General features: G+C 44.5%; 1 protein-coding gene and 1 long non-coding RNA gene across 4 annotated transcripts in view; one reads left to right on the forward strand and one right to left on the reverse strand.

Annotated features, from left to right (window-relative positions):
- Nucleotides 1-12,631, reverse strand: part of ADAMTS9 (ADAM metallopeptidase with thrombospondin type 1 motif 9) — a 232,188-nt gene extending 219,557 nt beyond the window's left edge. For all 3 annotated transcript variants that reach the window (XM_053297778.1, XM_053297777.1, XM_053297776.1), the window contains exons 1-3: nt 12,268-12,631; nt 10,747-11,147; nt 7,717-7,885 (exon numbers count right to left, since the gene is read on the reverse strand). In XM_053297778.1, coding sequence (XP_053153753.1) covers nt 7,717-7,885; nt 10,747-11,147; nt 12,268-12,397 — 700 coding nt within the window. In that variant the 5' untranslated portion in view covers nt 12,398-12,631. The remainder of the gene's footprint in view (nt 1-7,716; nt 7,886-10,746; nt 11,148-12,267) is intronic.
- Nucleotides 9,279-17,167, forward strand: LOC128345592 (uncharacterized). Its single transcript, XR_008316530.1, has 2 exons — nt 9,279-9,442; nt 16,968-17,167. It is a non-coding gene; the product is annotated as an uncharacterized LOC128345592 (long non-coding RNA).
- The last annotated feature ends 1,852 nt before the right edge of the window (nt 17,168-19,019 follow it).

Raw genomic sequence — 19,019 nt, forward strand, 5'->3', positions numbered from 1 at the left:
ACAGGAGGAGCAGGTTGAAATTCCAGTCAACTCAGCAGAGCCAGAGCTGACAGGCCTGTAGGCCCCTCTGCCTCCTTCCCTCCCTCCACCTGATGAAGCCTCCAAGGCTGCTGAAGTCAAGGTACCTGCCCCAGATCCCCGACAGCGACATTTGGCCAGAGTACAGGCTCAGAGGGAGGAATGCCATAGGTTGGAAAGGCTGGCCAGAAGGAACAGGTGTTCCAGCTCTGACCTGGCTGCATCTCCCTGACAAGGCCCAGCTGCAGTGATGGGCGGAGCTCTCAGAACACTGCCTATTTAGAGCAGCCTGAAAGCTGGGTCTCTGCTGGAAACAAAGTCTGTGGTGACCAGTTCTTATTGTGAGCAACCTTGACCTGGAAATCTGTACCTGTTGTGACTGACCACAATTCCTATTCACCCGTGATCCTGATGAATGTGGAATCCCCGGTACTGACTTCTTGCAACGTTTTGTGACTACACTTTATCTTTGTTCCAGTCTGTTAGCTCTCCCTTCCCCTCTGAAAAGAGTGCTTTCACAGCTGCTGGGCAGTTGGCCAACATTACACTTGTCTTCCTCCTTTGCCAATCTGGAACTCCTTTGCCGATCTTTCACTGTGTTCCATCTGGACTGTGGCTTTGTGTCCTGTGTATAGGTTTCTCATGAGAAAGATGAGATGTTCTGGGATGTCAATTTTCCTAAGGATATCCCACAGCTTGACATGTTTGATGCATTCGAAGGCTTTTCTATAGTCAAAAATGCACATAGTGACTTCTTTTGGGTATTCTTTGGCTTCTTCAATTATCCAGTGTGCATCCACAATGTGGTCTCTTCTTCCTGTCTTTTCTGAAACCAGTTTGAACATCCGGCATTTCCCTTTCCACGTAGGGCTCTAATCTGCGTTGGATGATCCTGAGCATTATTTTGCTAGCATGTGAAATTAAGAATATTGTGCGATGGTTTGTACAACTTGTTAAGTCTCCTTTCTTTGGTATGGGTATGTAAGCTGACCTCCTCCCATCTGTTGGCCAGATTCTCCAGCTATAATCAAGGAAGCAAGGGCCTGCTAATTCCTTCATTTCCAATCCATGAAGAGCATAGAAAATATACATTTTTTCAGTAAAACATGTTGTTATTACTTGATTCATGTGATCAGTGGTGCAGCAGCCTTGTGGCAGAAGCAATAGTGCCAGCACTGGAGGACTTCAGTGGAGGCCTCACAGGACAGCAGCCTGGCAGCAGCAGCAACAATTGCAGTAGTGCAGCTTCTGCAGTGGCAGGGATCTTCTCTGTGTAAAGGGGGTGGCGGGGGGGAGGTGTTTTAAAACGGGAATGCCACATTTGGTACTTGCCTTTTTATGAATGCTCGGAAAGCACAGTATGTTCTGGGGACTATAGTTCATCTAAGGCAGGAGTGGGGAACCTTGGCCCTCCAGCCGTTGTTGAACTACAACTCCCATCATCCCCAGCCACAATGTGGCTGGGATGGTGGGAGTTGTAGTTCAAAAACAGCTGGAGGACCAAGGTTCCCATCCCGATCTAAGGGATAGAGAGACACACATCAAGACAAATCTCCCTTGTGAATTCCCCTAAGTAAAAATGTTTAGAATTATTATTCTTATATGCAAGTTAAATCACCATGATGTTTAAGATGTATTTACTGGATGCTGCTATCTCAGAAATCCTCATTTCTCGTAAAGCTACACTAAGCTCTTTGCCTTACAGAGCTCAACTGTTAAGCCTGAGGCTTTAGAATATTCCTGCATGTGCAATGTTGTCCTTTGGCAATAGACAACATCTCCACCTTTGCCATGTATAAATGACTGTTTGCTCCAGTAATGCTACAAAAGCCAAGCCAAGTCTCTTGCTAAACTACAGCTGAGCCACGAGATTATTTCTTTGGCTGCCTGGTGACTGTGACTGCTCATTCTGCACAAAGAACTGTAGAAAACAAAGTTCCAATGATGAAGCTGACAATAGCCACTGACCCCCGCCCATCCTTTGTGGGCAAGCTGCTTACTCAAATAGAAGAGTTCAGAAACAGAAGAGTATGTGCAGGGCAGGATCCTGCCTAAGGTGTGCCTCCTTTATATCTTCAAGAGAGCTGTCACCAGCTCAAGATACACTTGGGTAATCAAAGGAAAGCTGAAAGGTCTACTAGAGAAGAGACACTCGGACTTTGTCCTAATGATCCTTAAGCTGATTAAAGGGGGAAAAACTGCTGAGCCTCCTCTAACTTAATGAGGAAGCAAGGACAGGCAGGTCAAAGAATGGCAACACTTTATCATCCAGGTGTGGAAACAGTGGACCAGGGAAAAGAGAGAGTAGGAGGATCCCCAATGGTGTTCAGAGTCCTTCTCACTACCTTTAATTAAGTGAGCTCCATGATCTGCTGTTCCATGCTTCCAAGGGTTGCTGATGAATTGTGCCAGATCCCATGTTTCTTTCCAACTGTTCTGAGTCTCCTGCATCTGATCTCAAAGCGAGCAGAGACAGCTGGAAGAGAGAAACCAGAGTGGCATAGTCCAGCAGCAACCCTTGAAAGAACAAACAATAAAAGCGTTGTGAGAGGTGCCATTCTCTCCTGCATTCTCAGATCCCCTACATGGAGAATGAGAAGGCTGCCCTTGTTACACCTCTACATTAGGGTTCCTCATTTCAATCACACACACATACTTTTAAAAAATCCGAATAATGCTCCTTGGCAATTTCAGTTCTCTGTTCCAGCCAACACAGACAAATAAATCGATATCATGCTTTCCCTGGAAAAGAGCACTTCATACTGAGAAACAACATATCAGCTATCCCACATTACAGTGCAATGACTAAGGGATTATGGAGGATGACAAAACTAAAGGATTACCTGCCCATAGCATAAAATGGGCTAAGAACCCTTCAGGTTCAGTGCTAAGTCCCCCAAATGGGATGTGAGGGAAGACTGCAACCACAACATAGGTCATAGGATAATTCCCTCTCTTTCACCCAGTCAGAATTTTCCTTCACTGATGTCCTCATGCAGACAGATCTGACTGGTTACATGGCAATGTGGTATCATTATATTCACAACTGGATACCTGCATAGTTGACATTTTATTCATATTGTGAATAACAAGAAAATATGGCACTTGGAGAAGAAGCAAAGGGGGATACAGAGGCCACAAAGAGTCACAAAAGGATAGGAGGTATGGCTTAGTGGAGGGGGGGGGTCTCCTCTTTTGCAACAAAAGATTCCATGGATAAAAATTTTGCAGAGCATCACACATTATGGGAAGCAACCCACAGTGTTTCAGATGTTCTTTCACAAGGGGGAAAAAAACCTAGTGGACACATTAGAGTTTTTTGACAGCCAATGAATTAAACTGAAACATACCCAGGCTATTTGGGAATACAACAGGGGCAGTTAGAACACCACAGACCAAAAAAAAAAAAAGGCAGTATTATTTCAGTTTGGGGGAAAAGGTTGAAATATAAATAAATAGAACCAAAGCGCAACATTGTCATTGGGAGAGATGTGAGAAATGATTCAATTTGAATTTGAAACATGCCATTGCCAGTGATTCAAACTCTAATCAGATAAATAAATAATAAAATAATAAAATAAATAATCAAAATACCCTTAAAATAAAAGGCCTGATTTGAGTTCGAACTGAAACGATACCATTTTGAGCTCAAATTGATTTGAGTGATTCAAGTGCCATTTGAGTCCCATTTTCCCCTTGCTGATTGGTTTTCTGGCACTAGCTTCCGGTTAGCTTGAGATCTCCTTGCTTCTTGGTTGGCTTGTTATCATTCAAATCAGGTGTTGGTATGGGCAACTGTGCCACCTCTGGCTGGGAGGAAGGAGCAGGGAGGCCAAAGGAAAGAGTTTCAAAAAGCATCTAAGGGCCTGGGAAGCAGAGAGCCCTTATAGTGTGCCAGTGCCGCTTGAAGAGGAAGGATACATCAGGAGAGAAGAAGGACAGAAACTGCACAGCAGCAGAGGAGAGGAGAGCGAGTGGCCTGGGGCCTGCCGGCCTGCTTTCCTTTCCCCCCTCTAACTTATTTTTAATTGGACCAGCAGCCCCAGCAACTTTAACTGGTGCTGCTTTCTGGATTTCTTCTTCTTCTTGATTGTAGCCAGCCCCCAGTGGCTTTAATAACTGGGGCGCTGTGCTGATTTCCCCCCCTAATTTTTTTAAAATGTACTAGAATTCCCATTGGCTTTGATTTTTTTTTCTTGTGTCACTTTCCCCCCTCATTGCTTGTAGTCAGCCCACAGTGGCTTTAATAACTGGGTGTTGTGCTCCACCCACCCCCTGCCACGCTTTTGCAGCCCTAAGCTGTACCTCTTTGCTGCTGCTGCTGCTGCTGCTATTTGCCTGCCTGCCTGAATTGGATTACTTCTCTCTCTCTCTCTCTCTCTCTCTCTCTCTCTCTCTCTCTCTCTCTCTCTCTGCAAGCTTCTGTCTGGTGCCTAAACTGCCCAGGCTCTCTCTGTTTCCCAGGAGTTTCTCTCTCCCACCCCTGCTTTTTCATTTTGGATTTTTTGGGTGGGTGGGTACCTGACTGGGGCCCACCTGCCCTCCCCACCAGCTGTTGTATCCCAGTGTCTGCTTGGCCCAAATTACTTGAGTGCAACACCTGGCCCGACTCCAGCTGAAGATACCAGAAGGTAAGCTCCCCACCTCACACCCTCCTGGTCAGGTAATCAGAGAACTTAAGAGTTCTCTAAATAGGACCTCATTTGGGGAAGGGTTTAGGTGGGCACTTGGAGGACTGTAGGACAGAAGGGGTGGATTAATTTAGGAGAGCCCACTATAATCCCCTCTCCCTTCCCTTCCCTTCAACCTACCCCATTGTTGCTCATTCCCTTTCAAAAAAGCCCCCCGCAATAACGGATGCTTCACTGGGGTGTGTGTTAATTTTTCTAGCTTTTATGTGTGCACTACAGTACTATAGATAGCACTGTGTGTGGCACACAGAGCATAAATAGAACAGCCCAGATCCCACACCCCCTTTAAAAATACCCGCCTTGAAGGTGATTCTTCTACGCCATCAGTTAGGGCTTCCGCATTTTAAACCCAAGATATCAGGATGAGGCAGAGCCAGGAGCAGAGTAGTAGGCAGAGGGAGGGGTGATGCTGCTGGTTGCAGTGGGTGATGGAGATAGGGGCCAATTCCCCGCATCATCCCTGTTGATGTCATTGTGCGGAGGCTCTCCTTTCCAAAGGAGCCTGGTACTCCAGCACAGCTGCCTATGGCAGCTGAGGTAGAAGTAGTGAGAAGCTCCTCCCTGTCAGGCCCAGGGGAGCTCCAGACCACGCTGGACCACAGAGAGCTCACCCCACCCTCTCTGACCCCCAAACTAGATATGTCACAGTCTGCCTGTTAGTGCTGCTGACATATGCAGAGATGCACATATGCCACCGCCATGGCCGATGATGGTCTGGTGCCCTGACTCGTGTGTCAGGCTGTCAGCCGGGACCCAGCACCAATCTGAGGCCATGGTGTTATCCACACAGGCAAGCAGGGATGCACGCTGGAGAAGAAGAGAAGAAAGAAGAGTTCTTCTCATGCTAAGAATCTAGAAGCTTTGAGATTCCTGCCTGCAACTTTGGAGAAACTGCTGCCAGTCTGTGAAGACAATACTGAGCTACAAAGACCAATGGTCTGATCAGTATATGGCAGCTTCCTGTTTGTTTCTTCTTGTTATGTTTCTTCTTGTTAGACCACTAGCCCATGATTCTGTGGGTTTTTTTATCAGCAATGAGTATAATATGCTGTGCTACTGCTGCTATAATTATTTGATTTGATGAATCTCAGACTGACAAAGGCAGAACTTCGGTGCCTGCCTGCCTTGAGCTGTAGTCTACTTTGTTTGTGAGATAGTGTTGTGGCGAAAAAGGGACAGTGGCAGCTCAGCGCTCTCTCTCTCTCTCTGTATTTTCTTGGTGATTGCTCTGAGTTAAGCTCCATGTCTAGACTAACTTGTGCTTCATTCACTGCTCTGCAATCTGCACTGCAAGGTGTATTCACTTAGACAAAATGTGGCTGAAGATGTTGCTGTAGTTGAGCTTATGTCTAAACTTGCTGCTAAGGGTGCTGCTGTGGCAGCTGCTGCAATGCTAAGAACTTAAGGTCATAATTATCTGTGAAAAAGCAACTAGTGCCAATGATGTTACTACAGCACAGGCACTGTGGCTGGAGGTGGATTCTGGGTCAGTGATTCTTTGGGGGGGCATTTTTGGACTGTCCTTGAAATGTGTGTTTTGTGTCAAGAGGGACAGAGATTCCCCTTTACTGTGTGCTTGCAGGGGTTTTTTTAAGGCAGTGTTGCAAAATTGTGCAATTGCCTGTTCCAGCCATAGGGAACAATGGGGAATCCGAAACACCCCACTGTCTGCCCTGCGTAGCTCCTAGGGTTACCAAAGTGGGCTGTGTAACCCACTTGTAACCCAAAGTGAGCTGTGTAACCCAAAGTGGGCATGGTGGGTACCACCAGCAACCCAAACCACAAAAGAAATGGGCAAGAAAAGGGGGTAACAATTACTGAGAGAAATTATGTAACAAACTGAACAAGCTAAAGCACTATATACGTTTATAGTGCTTTATAACTCTCTTTTTCTATTATATAAATAGATGCCCTCCCCCCTCCCAGCATTCTCTCTCTCTCTCTCTCTCTCACACACACACACACACACACACACACACCCCATAGAAACAGGTGAACTTAGTTTTTCAGCAGTATATTACTGCTAACTATTTTACCACTGAGTTCAGTATAATAATTTTCTATTTAGGCTTGGCTTTAGCAGCCAACATTAACTTGATACTGAGAAGTTTTATCTGGAATATATTAATTGTGATCTTTTACAGATTTGTACTATGAACTGAAATCTGGCACACAGCTCTCCACATCAAAATCCACTAACAATGCAGTCCTACAAAATCAATGGAGCAATGCAACCTTACAATTAATAGTTTGATGTTTCCTTTAAACAAGATGTAAATGTCTTATCCATTTATTCAAAAATAATTTTGAAATAAATTGAAAAATCTATTTGTGGGGGTCAGGAGGTATTTTTCTTTTTTTTCTTCTAAAAGTGTCATGGACAGAATTGCAGGTGAGTAGTTCAGGACATTTCATACTTGATTAAAGATAAAGGTAATATTATGCCATTGAGTTGGTGTCAACTCCTGGTGACCTAGCCATGTGGTTTTATTTGGTAGAATACAGAAGGGGTTTACCATTGCCTTCTCCTACGCAGTATGAGATTATGCCTGCCTATATCACTGCTGCCCAATAGAGGTGTTTCCCATAGTCTGGGAAATATACCAGTGGAGATTTGAACCAGCAACTCTTGCTCCATAGGCAAGTTACTTCCCCAATGCGCCATTAGGTACTGTTATTATTGTAGCTTGAAGAACAAAGAGGACCAGTTTCCATATACAGCCAAATGTGAAGCAAAAAGAGAATTCAATCACAATCAATGAAGCACAGAGCTAAATGCAGCTGAGTTCTGGAGATCAATACCAATGAATATCTCAGCCAAGTAATGGTGCCAGGTTCTACTCCTATACATGAACTAAAAGCCAGATAATCTCCCCGCTGACTCTGGTAGATAATCTTCCTCTGGCAGAGGACTCCAGTTCTCATGGTCTCACTTTACCTGTTGCACAGTTATTTTACATCTCACAAACCCAGACTGAAGGAATGGGAAAACAGAAATATCAAGTACCTGAAGTGTCACAAGTTTGCTTGTCCCTTGGCAAGTCTGTTGGAAGTACAGGTACACTGTGTCTGTAGACCACGTGTGGCTTGCTATGTTCCTCTTCATACTCCTGCTGGTCAGGTGATACCAGTGGCTCTACAAAATAGTCCCCATCATGAGATCTGAATGTGCCTAGCTGGGAAGGAATGAGAGACACTTTAGTGAAGCTTTCAATTGAGCTATGTTAAAAACAGATGTGATAAGTTATAGCAGATTGAGAATTAAGCTCCTAAATCTTCTGCTAAGAACAGCAGAAAGAAAGGCGAAGTCTGCACTGCAGGATTACCAAACTCTATTTAGTATGGCTTTGGTACACACAGCATGCTTCAAATTTGCTTTGTATTCTCTACTCTTTTCTAAGCACCTATATCAAGCAGCATTCCACACATTGCATTCTTAAGTATACACCTAAAGTGTGTCAAGAGTATTCACATTATGTGCATTCACATTAATGTTATGTGAATTGTGTATATTCACATTAATATTAATGTGAGTGTTACAATGCATGTTTGAAAACTTGTATATCATGCAAGCAGGAGGCAGGATTGCCTGCAGTTCCTTGTTGAGAGGCAAACTTATGTTTGCCATTGTGTGGTGTGTGAAATGGCCCTAATGTAAGTTGGATAGCATGCAGCAGGATGGAATGAACAGATCACAAGAATGCTTGCTTGTCACCCTCCTTGAATCCTTAATAGAGTCTGTCTGTCTGTCTGTCTGTCTGTCTCTCTCTCTCTCTCTCTCTCTCTCTCTCACACACACACACACACACACACACACACAAACTCTCTCTCTTGTAAAAGTTCTTCAAACTTTTTCTCCACTACAGTGGAGTAAATAAGCAAAGGGAAAGTTCTCCGTTGTTTTGCTTTTACTCATAACATTGGCAGCCAGCCTCACTCAAAAGCTGCATCTCAAGTTATTTTGCAGATCATATTTTCAGGGGGGAGGGGGGAGAAACAAAGCATTATTGCAGCAGGGACTAACCAAAAGAACAGAGCATGGATCAGTGGGATGAGATAGCCATACACAGGGGGACATTCTCTTTTCCAGAATGAATTTCTATCTTTTGTCCTTGGGGAATCATTTGGAATCTCACAAATGCAGTCGCAGAAACTTTCAGCACTGGAGATAACACCAAGAAAATCCCACCTTGGCTACTCCTACACTTCCTGCAGAGGTCCTGCTTTATGGATACCTTCAGCAAACCTGCTTCTTTCTCCTCCTGTTCACCCCCCTCACAGGGGAATGCTGTGGAAAGCCCTCTTTTGACATTTTCCTCCCCTTTCCACCTTAAGTTTCCAAGGCGCAAAGGGACTGGAGTCCCTGGACTCCCTTAAGGTCGATCTCCATAGGAAGGCACAATGTCTACACTGGAGTGATGCCACTGTGTGAATTATTTTCCTCTTCCAAGGCATGCCTACAATGCGTGTCTGGACAGCGGATATCTTCCCAACCCCTCCTGTGTCTCTCCCCCTGGGCGGGTATCAGCCCTCCCTCCCTTCCACAGCCTCCTCCCACCGATCATCACAACAAGCAAGCATTGAGGGTTACTATAACTGCGCAAGCAGCACCTTGGCGGAAACAAAGATTGTTTAGGGGTGAAGGAAAGGGGCTTCCTGTCACTGCATGCCTTTTGATGTAGGGCAGTGCCACTGGGAACCCCAGCAACAGGACAGCCCTGCCTGCCTGGCCGGTGAGTATAGCTAAACAAAGCTGCTTGCGGCTCTCTCCTCTCTGGAAGAGAAGGGGAAATCAGGGGGTGGGGGGAGAGGAGGGCACCTTTCCCTCCCAGTTCTGTTTGAAGACGAGAACTTGTACGCCCAATTCAGAAAGCAAAATCCCATGTCAGAAAGTCCATGTCAGAAAGGAGCAATATTGACAGAGGTATGAAGACTAATTTGGAGGTGAATTTACTGAGTGAGTGTAATTACTGCTTCCGGGCACTGAAAGATCCTCAAACACAGTCACACCTATGGTGTCAAAGTAACTTCCTTCTGTCTGCCATACTCCTTCCTTGGGGGCTTCCTTATTGTGTGACAGCGTCACCCTGTTGCTACCTAAACGGAACCTATCAAACTGAAGCCCCTCTGGTTTTTAATGGGACTTCCAAGACTCAGTTAGGGAGTTAGCAAAGGCAACAGAAGCTCCTCTGCAAAGAGAAGGAAAATTTTGTGTCCCTAGAGGGTGGGGGGAGGAAAGATGTTGTTTCTATTTGTCTCCCTCCACCTTAAATGCCTTTGGTTCCCAGGCTCAAAGCACCACTCGTTTGAGGTTGAGAATCCTCCTCCCCAATCCACCCATCTACCCCCGCCTCCAAAAGCCGCCTGGGGTAACTCCACCTCCTTGCTTCCGCTCCCACTGCAATCCCAGCCTCACATCAGAGCCCCACAGTTCCCCTGTTAAGTCTTCTTGGGCACTGCTGTGAAAAAAGTACCTGGTTTTCATGACCTTCGGAGAAAATATGGAATTTGCTCATTACCACTGCTTGTTCCCTGGCAGTTCCCTGGTTTCTTGGCCATTGCCTCCGCCCCCGCCTCTACATCCCCATCAATCAAAGCGAGCTCTCCTCAAGAGTGACGCCTTTGATTCCTGATCCATTCTTTTGCCACTGACTGCAATAATGGTTTCTTCCCAGTTCATGGGAAGGGAAGTAAAGGAGATGAAGTCACCTATACTATTTGGGCTAGCTTTTAAAGCACTGCTGGCTGAAATGACAAAATCAAGTGGGTTTGAAGAAAGGGAAACAAGAGAATTTTGAAACCCACCAGCATGTCACAACTTCTGAGGAAGAGTTTTGTTTTAATCCAGTACCTTTAATTCAACTGCCCCCTGCAACCCTTTGCAGAGAAGTATGGCAAGGAATGGGTGTTTAACAACACGATTCCAAACACTCCACAGAACTACAGCACCAAGAGTTAAGGGTTATATAAGGAGCTATTAAGATCCATCTTGCGAGTAAAAAAGCTGGACCCAGCAAAGAGGAAGGCAAGCACTTACCATCCCAGAACAGAGGCTGATTACTGCAGTGTGTTGGGGCTTCGTATTGACATATCCTCTATAAAAGCAGTGCTTTATATCACTTTCCTCCTCTGTGTAAAAGTTTGTTTGGTTAACCCCAGGCTCTCCGAGGAGACTAACGGTGAAAAGTGGGGCGATAAATCCTGAATGGGCTGTAAGGTTGAAAAAGAAATGTTGGCCAAAGGCTGAGAGCTCGTAATGAGCTTGGGTGGTACTGGAAGAGGAGGAGGAAGTCGCATCCAGGCCTAAAGGCTCAATGTCCAGATGAAGGCTCCGCTTCTTCCTTTGAAAGTGGACCTTGGGAGGAAATGCCTCTCCGAACTCATTCACCCGTGTTGGAGTCACTATCTCGTACTCGCCCAGCGTCTCCAGAAGTTTAGCTGTTGAGAGTTAACAGACATCCCTGTGAACAGATGTATATGTGTGTGTGTTGGGGGTAAATATAAGTATTATTTCTATCACATGCAGGGAAAACAGCCAATAGTGCTAGTTGCTGGGGGCAAACAGCAATGCCCCAAGTTATGATCTCCTTAGCCAAAAGTTTGGGAAAGACCCCAGTTTATGCCAGAAAGAACTGTCTGGTGGGTCCTTTTCCAACACGCTGCTTCCTTCACTCAGGATTTAAGGTCTTCCTACACACACCAGATCTCTAATACGGGTCAAAATCTGGGTGTTCTACATGCTGCTTGCAGATAAATAAGTAAGAAAGCTGGCAAATTAGATCCATGGTCCAGAAATTCCCTACTCAAGATGCATGGACTTCTAGGACTTACATAACGAACCTAGACTACAGCATAAACCCTCTAGCAACTGCAAATGCAACTTACAAACCTGCCTACTGCAATATACAGAGGCATGAATACATTAGCATTGCAATGGTAATACAAGTCCATCAGGCATTGGAAATAACTAAGGCACTTTCTAAAAGCCTCTAGGCCATTGCAAACAGCATCTCAACCCATCAAACAACCCACCGGACATTGAGGAGGGGGCAGGAGAAAGTGCATTAACTTATTGCTAACAGTTTTTAAAAATTCACCCTTCCCAAATTTTGAATGATTTAGAAAGGGTTAAAAATAACTAGAGAAAGCAGCTTGTGAGCTGAATTATAAAAGGCCAAAGTTTCAAGAGGAGCATAACTTTGCAGCTGTTCGCTGGAGAAATACACATGCCACACTTTTTGGGAGGCTGTCTTGTTGGTTTTTTTGAAGTTTGGGACGTGGATCGCTGCCTTCCAGCCACAGGCAACGAGCTACCGAGAACAATATTGTGGGGCTACAAGTGTTTTGAAACATTAAGCATACATTTGTAGGCGGAGCCGCTAGTAGACTGGATGCGTTTGGAGCTAAGTTGTCTAATAATGCTTGCCGTGCTTTGCAACCCCCCACCCAGCACACACATGTGGCACCGTATTTAAAACGTGACCCAAAGCAAAGCAATGCCAAACTTAAAAAAAATAAATCCTAGACGCTGCTGCCTCTGCCTCTGCCAGCATCTTACCTTGTCTTGGAAGCAACCCCTGCTTTCTAGCTGCTGCTGCTGCTGCTGTTCCTGCTGCACCGGCTATAATCAAGAAGTCTTGCTGGAGGAATAGCGTGCTGAATCCCACTGCCCATAACACAAGCTGCATGGTGGTTTGTGCCGCTTCGTTGCAGCGATCAGCCTTTCCACCCCCCCTTTTGCCACCAAAAAAGAAAAGAAAAAAAGTGATCCCTTCTTTCGCCTTGTGGGGTGGGGGGGCGGAGAAAGGAGGGGAGGTGGGTTGGAGCCAAAACTTCAGAGAGCTCAGCTTTTCCTTCGCGGCTACCCCTCTCCCTCTCCCTCTCCTCCTCCCACACTCCTCCTCCCACAACTTCACTTTTATTAAACGTGGGGATCACTCTCATGCAATTTGTTCCCACTGGGTTCTGCTGTGGCAACAACTGCCCGCTCTGGAGAGTTGATCGGGAGAAGCAGATGGGCTGGAGCGCGGAGGATCGTATATAACAGCATAGTGCAGGGAGAGGGGCTGGCGAGGGAACAGGGAAAAGACGACACTTTTGGTGGGCTGCGGCTCCCTTTCCTCTTGCTCTCCCTCTCCCCCACCCCCCTACTGGACTCGAGAGTGCTTGGGAATCAGTTTAGGATACCAAGGGGCGGGATACGCAGATCAAATGCCGAAAGTTCCGCCTCCAACTTAAGGAGGGGGAGAGGAAGGCGGGGGGGGGGCGGAGAGAGAGCTGGCTGGGTATTCCTTCGTTGGTCTCGTGTCACTTTTTCTTGGGGGAGTCCAAGAACGAAAACAAAATAAAATCAGTGTGTTTGTGCGTTGAGGTGGTGTGTTATATATATAATTAAGGGCCTTGTTTCTTCCGGAACTGAGGCCAGCTCAAGTCCACTAGCTCGTCAAAGATCAGAGAGGGTGTCTCAAGCGTTCTCCTGTGAGGAGCGATCACAGAGCGAGAATCCAGCAGCCGCTTCAGTAAAGTGTCACAAAATAACACAATTTCCATAAAGTTTTAGTAGCTGCCTTGGGTTACCTATGATGTTCTGGCCCTCTGTCTTCTGGATTTTTTTTTAACTGCCTCCTTGGATTCTTCCGTTCAATATAATTACTGTATTCTAAAAGAGGGAAGCCACTTGGACTCGAAGCTTTTGAAATTATAGGCAGCAGCCAATACGGTTGGCATTTATTTATCCTTCCCTGGATTAAGAGTTGATCTGGAACAATTAAGCACTTTATTAATACTTTATGGAGTGTGAAAAGCCTTTGTCGTTTTTGTTGAGCTAGGGTTCCCCCACCTGCCCCACTTTGAGAGAGAAGGGGGGGGCATTAGTTCCAAAATCCCACCTTTGCCTTAAATTTTTAAAATTTATTTGTTTAAAAAAAACACACACACAAACTTATTCTATGTTGTTGTTTTGTCAGTTTGGACATTAAGAAGCAAGAATGCCATATTAGTAAGGGGTTTGTTTGTTTGTTTTTTAAGTCAATGAAACTTTCTGCAGCGTATAGGTTCATTGATTTAGGACATAATCCCGCCAGAGATGTGCCACATTTAAGCCTACAGTCTTATGTACATTACATAGAAGTAAACTATGTTGAATTTAGTAGGAAAATGTGCATAAGCCTGGGTTATCTATCAATGGAAGCTGGCATAACTTGGAGTTGCATCTGCAGAGGAGATTTAGTAGCTACCCTATCCTCATCTTTTCAGTGTAATTTGTGGACAGTACTATTCATCACTGTTCTGTCCTTTGAAATCTTCCAAGTTTTTTGCTCTCCCACACTGTCACCAGGCTGACCTAGAGATGGGTTACAATATATCCTTGTACGTATCCTCACAACCCTGTGGACTTTGTGGACGATCATTATTTGATCTTTGACCTGAACCCAACTCTCTGTCCAGTTCCATAATAGGTTACAAAGCCGAGAGGTGCACCTAGGCAATTTTGGGGAACATAAGAACAGCCCTGCCCGATCAGGCCCAAGGCCCATCTAGTCCAGCATCCTGTTTCACACAGTGGCCCACCAAATGCCTCTGGAAGCCTACATGCAGGAGTCCAGGCAGGAGCCTGGACCTAAAGGCCTTTGGTGGCCCTCTCCCTTGCTGGAGCCCCTCCCAAACTGCAAGTTAAGCATCACACACACACACACACCCCACAGACTGTGGCATACACATTATTTTTAACAACATTTTCTTGAGGGCACAAACAGCACAATAATGTAAGGTGAAATGCTTGACTAACAAGCAGAAGATTGCCAGTTCAAATCCCCACTGGTACTATCTCGGGCAGCAGCGATATAGGAAGATGCTGAAAGGTATCATCTCACACTGTGTGGGAGGAGGCAATGGTAAACCCCTCCTGTATTATACCAAAGAAAACCACAGGGCTCTGTTGGTGCCAGGAGTCAAAATTGACTTGGTGGCACACTTTACCTTTATATTTATGCAAATATGTATTAGAAGACACATTTCAAGACATAACATATTCCCATCCCACATATTTCTCTTCCCACTCACCTCTCTAAAGTGTCTCTAAAGTGCCCTGCACAGGTCACAATCACACTCGGCTGTCCAGCACAGTGCAGGCCAGTGGCAACTACATCACCCAGGACAGACTAAAGTGGATTTGGGGCCCCCCAGGGAATGTGGAGGCCCTGGGCTTGACCCCAAAGTCCAGGGGTAAAAGCACCACTACAAACATCTGAGTTTTTAAAAATTGACATAATCAGTGGAGTAGTTGCAAATTTAGAAGTACAGCCTCATCTACATATGCAAGAGAATGAGGTGATGGAATCCCAAGGTAGCAGAATGGGATTCCAATTCATATTGCAGGTGACGAGATACTAATTTTGCATATTTCCCTATGTTTAAAAAATCATACAGTTAAAAACATCTAGCACACCAGGGAGAAAGGCTCTAGTCCATCCTGGTTACTCTGTGCTCATTTTCTACTTGCAGGGGATGTTTAAGTAGAGAGAAAGGCATTAAAAAATGTCACCCCCAGCATGTTGGATCCCAGCACCTCTAGTTTTAGAGACTAAATACTGGCTCAAAGGACCAGTCAGGCAAGCAAGGTGGTTACCTATTACCATGGTGGTTAAAGGGTAAAGTTGTGCCGTTGAGTCGGTGTCGACTACTGGCAACCACAGAGCTATGTGGTTTTTAATGGTAGAACATAGGAGGGATTTACCATTGCCTCCTCCCATGCAGTATGAGATGATGCCTTTCAACACCTTCCTATATCGCTGCTGCCCAATATAGCTGTTTCCCATAGTCTGGGAAACATACCAGTGAGGAATCAAACCAGCAACCTCTTGCTCTCTATGCAAGTACTTCCCTGCTGCGCCATTAGGTGGCCTACCATGGTGGTTGCCTATTGAGAAATAAGGAAGATCTGGCTCCCTTCCATTTCTAAGGAGTTTCCCGCTTACCTTTGTTTCACAAATAGGCCCTAACAAAACTGTTAAGAATGATGGGTGGGGATGGGAACAAAGTGAGATATTGGCAAGTATGTAAAAGAAAATGATCATCATGCTTCTGTGTCTGAGTTAATAACTACTTAGCATTTGTATAGCGCTTTCTTTCCAACAACCCTGTAAGGTAAGTGAGTATTATTTCTGTTATTGAAGATGGGGAGCTGCGACTGAGAGGAAAAGCCTATTGCCATCTCATGAGTTCATGGCAGAATTGAGATTCAAACCTGGGAAATCCCGATTTCTAGCTTCATCTTTTAGCCACAATGCTGCACTTCCAAAAGAGCATGCATAATACTGTCTATATGTAAGGTAGGCTGGTGAAATTTGTGACCCACAAAGGCAAAAGCAACCCACCAGATGTTTTATCAGCTTCCTGATTTTGTTGCCTGCCTAGTAGAGCTGCATATATTGGGGGTTATCAAGTAGGCCTGTGAGCATTCAGAAGATTCGGATCCGATCTGACTTCAACACTTTTCAATTCAGATTCTATGAGCTCTGGTGGTGTTAGATATTGGTCGGATCAGATTCAGAATTCAGATCTGAATTCCAACTTAAATATGGATCTCCCTGCATAGCAGTCAATGGGGGGAATTGAAGGGGAAAAGTTAAATCTACTTTTGAAACTTTTGAAACCCCTGCTGTGCGGTGATGGGGCTGGTGGCAAGAACTACTAGTGGGCCCGCCTTCCTCTTAAATCATGGCAAGTCATTGGGCCGTCTTTATGCACACGTGCAGTGGGATGGTGGTGGAGATGGCGTCAAGCTCTCCTCCCACGGGCCTGCCTGTCTCCCAAATGACAGGTCGGGCTGGTTTTGGGCTCATGTGGGGCCTTGCGTGCACGTATGCAGAGGCCCCCAAATGGCCCCAAATGGCCTGACCTTTCATTTGGGAGGCAGGCGTGCCCATGGGAGAAGCTCCCACTGCGTATCCACCACCATCTTACCTCACGTGCATGCAAAGACAACCCGACAACCTGCGAATGATTTGAAAGGCAGGCGGGCCCACTAGGATCTCTCGCTGCCACCATACAGCAGCAGTTTTAAACATTTTAAAAGTAGATTTAACTTTCCTCCACCTCCCAAGTGCATAGACAAATTTGCTGCCATAGGCAATGCCAACTTTGCCTATACATTAGTCCGCCACTGACTGTGCCTCTTCTAATGAATTGTACAATAAACAGAAACTCAGCTCCTGAGTCTTCTCGCAGTATCTTGATGTGGATTTCTCTTTGTTAAAGGTTCAGGAGCCCTGCCAGACAAAATTGTTGCAAACCTATGGATATGACAAAGCCTCTATATAGCACTAGCATGTATGTGTACAGCTTTAAGGGAAGGAATCTTAAAGGAGATCCTGAAGAGAACTGAGGAATGGAGAAGACCTTATCGGACATTTGTATAAATATCTCTGTACCTAATAAAGTTTAATTATACTAGCTAATTGTTGTAATAGCATATGAAATGTAAGTCATGACGATATAGCTCAGCTGCAGAGTTACATTTTATTATTTAAACAGGTACAAAAAGTACTTGAGTTTAAATAGCAAAATATGCATGCAGCCCTTTTAGCTGTGACCAGTCCACATGTGTTTAAATGCTAAGGTTTTCCTGCACTGAATATTAAATACTACATTTTCTTTTGTGGGGTAAACCTACACATCTAAATATGGGCATGCTGCTTACAGCTGACAGTACTGTGTGTATACACTGTGTATTTTACCATTTAAATTGGGATACATTTTGTACTTATCCTTAAAGGAATTAGCTCTGAAGTTACACTTAGGAAGCTGCCTTATACTGAGCCAGACTATTGGTCTATCTATTTCAGTGTTTCTACTCTGGCTGAAAGGAGCTGTCCTGGCCTTTAGAAGGGGTCTTTCTCAGTCTTCTCACTGAGCAATGACCAATGCCCACTTTACCACAGCTTTACAGCAGGACCTAATTTACAGCCTCACTTACAGCACATTTATCAGGATTAAAAGGTAAAGTGTGCCATCAAGTCGGTGTCAACTCCTGGCACCCACAGAGCCCTGTGGTTGTCTTTGGTGGAATACAGGAGCAGTTTACCATTGCCCTCTCCCGCGCAGTATGAGATGATGCCTTTCAGCATCTTCCTATATCACTGCTGCCTGATTAAGGCAGGGGATAATCCCCCATTGAACTCAGTGAGGCTTAGAAAACATGCATAGAAGTGTCCCTTCTATTGTGAGCCTGTAGATGGCAAGCATAATCTTAGAAGAGGTATTCTTTCTTCTCTCACACATGGGGGTAAGGATGACTCTTTCAGTTATGTCTCCCATGACACATAAATGCATCATCTAAAACCAAAGGAAGCATGGTTTCCCCTCCTTTAGAACCATTGTGTTTTTTAAAAAATGCAAATGCCAATTTAATTGACTGATCCATTAATTAATTGACGAATCAGCTTTTTTTTGCACTTTATTTTTATTAGTTTTTACAATGTGACTTCCTGTTCATCTTTCAACACAGTTACACTGCAACATTCATATTTGCTCTCATGTAAATATTTTCTTCGTATTTATATATCTGGTTATTATTTCCTAATCCTTGTTTTCATCACCATAGTAATCTATTAGTTTCATTACATAACTAATTCCCCAACTGTTATTTTTACATTTCAACCCCCATTAATAAATCCAAATTCACATTGTTTTTCATAAACTGCAAAAAGGGTTTCCAATTTTCTATGAAGTTTTCTATATGACTATCTCTTAATAATACAGTAAGTGTTGGCATTTCTGCATATTCATATGCCTTCATCAGCCGTTCTTCATTTGCTAGAATTTCCACAGATCTCCATTTCTGAGCAAGAACCATTCTAGCTGCCGTCGTAAGATATAGGAACAAATTTCTATTTTCTTTCGACATTTCTTCATTAATTATGCCCAACAGAAAAGATTCAGGTCTCTTATGAAATACACACTTAAAAATCTTTTTAAGTTCATCATAAATCATGTCCCAAAACCTCTTTACCTCTCTGCAGGACCACCACATGCGATAGAGGGACCCCTCGCTATCTTTACATTTCCAGCCCTTATTAGATACGTTTTTATACATTAAAGCTAGTTTCTTAGGTGTTAAATACCACCTGTACATCATTTTTATTAAATTTTCTTTTAAATTATAACATGCTGTAAATTTAAGATCTTTCTTCCATAGTTTCTCCCAGACCTCTAAGTTAATATTATGACCTACATCTTGTGCCCATTTTACCATTGTTGATTTTACCACTTCATCTCTTGTTTCTTCACATAATAACAAATTGTACATTT

This window comes from Hemicordylus capensis, chromosome 2, assembly GCF_027244095.1.
Source record: "Hemicordylus capensis ecotype Gifberg chromosome 2, rHemCap1.1.pri, whole genome shotgun sequence".
Classification (NCBI taxonomy): domain Eukaryota; kingdom Metazoa; phylum Chordata; class Lepidosauria; order Squamata; family Cordylidae; genus Hemicordylus; species Hemicordylus capensis.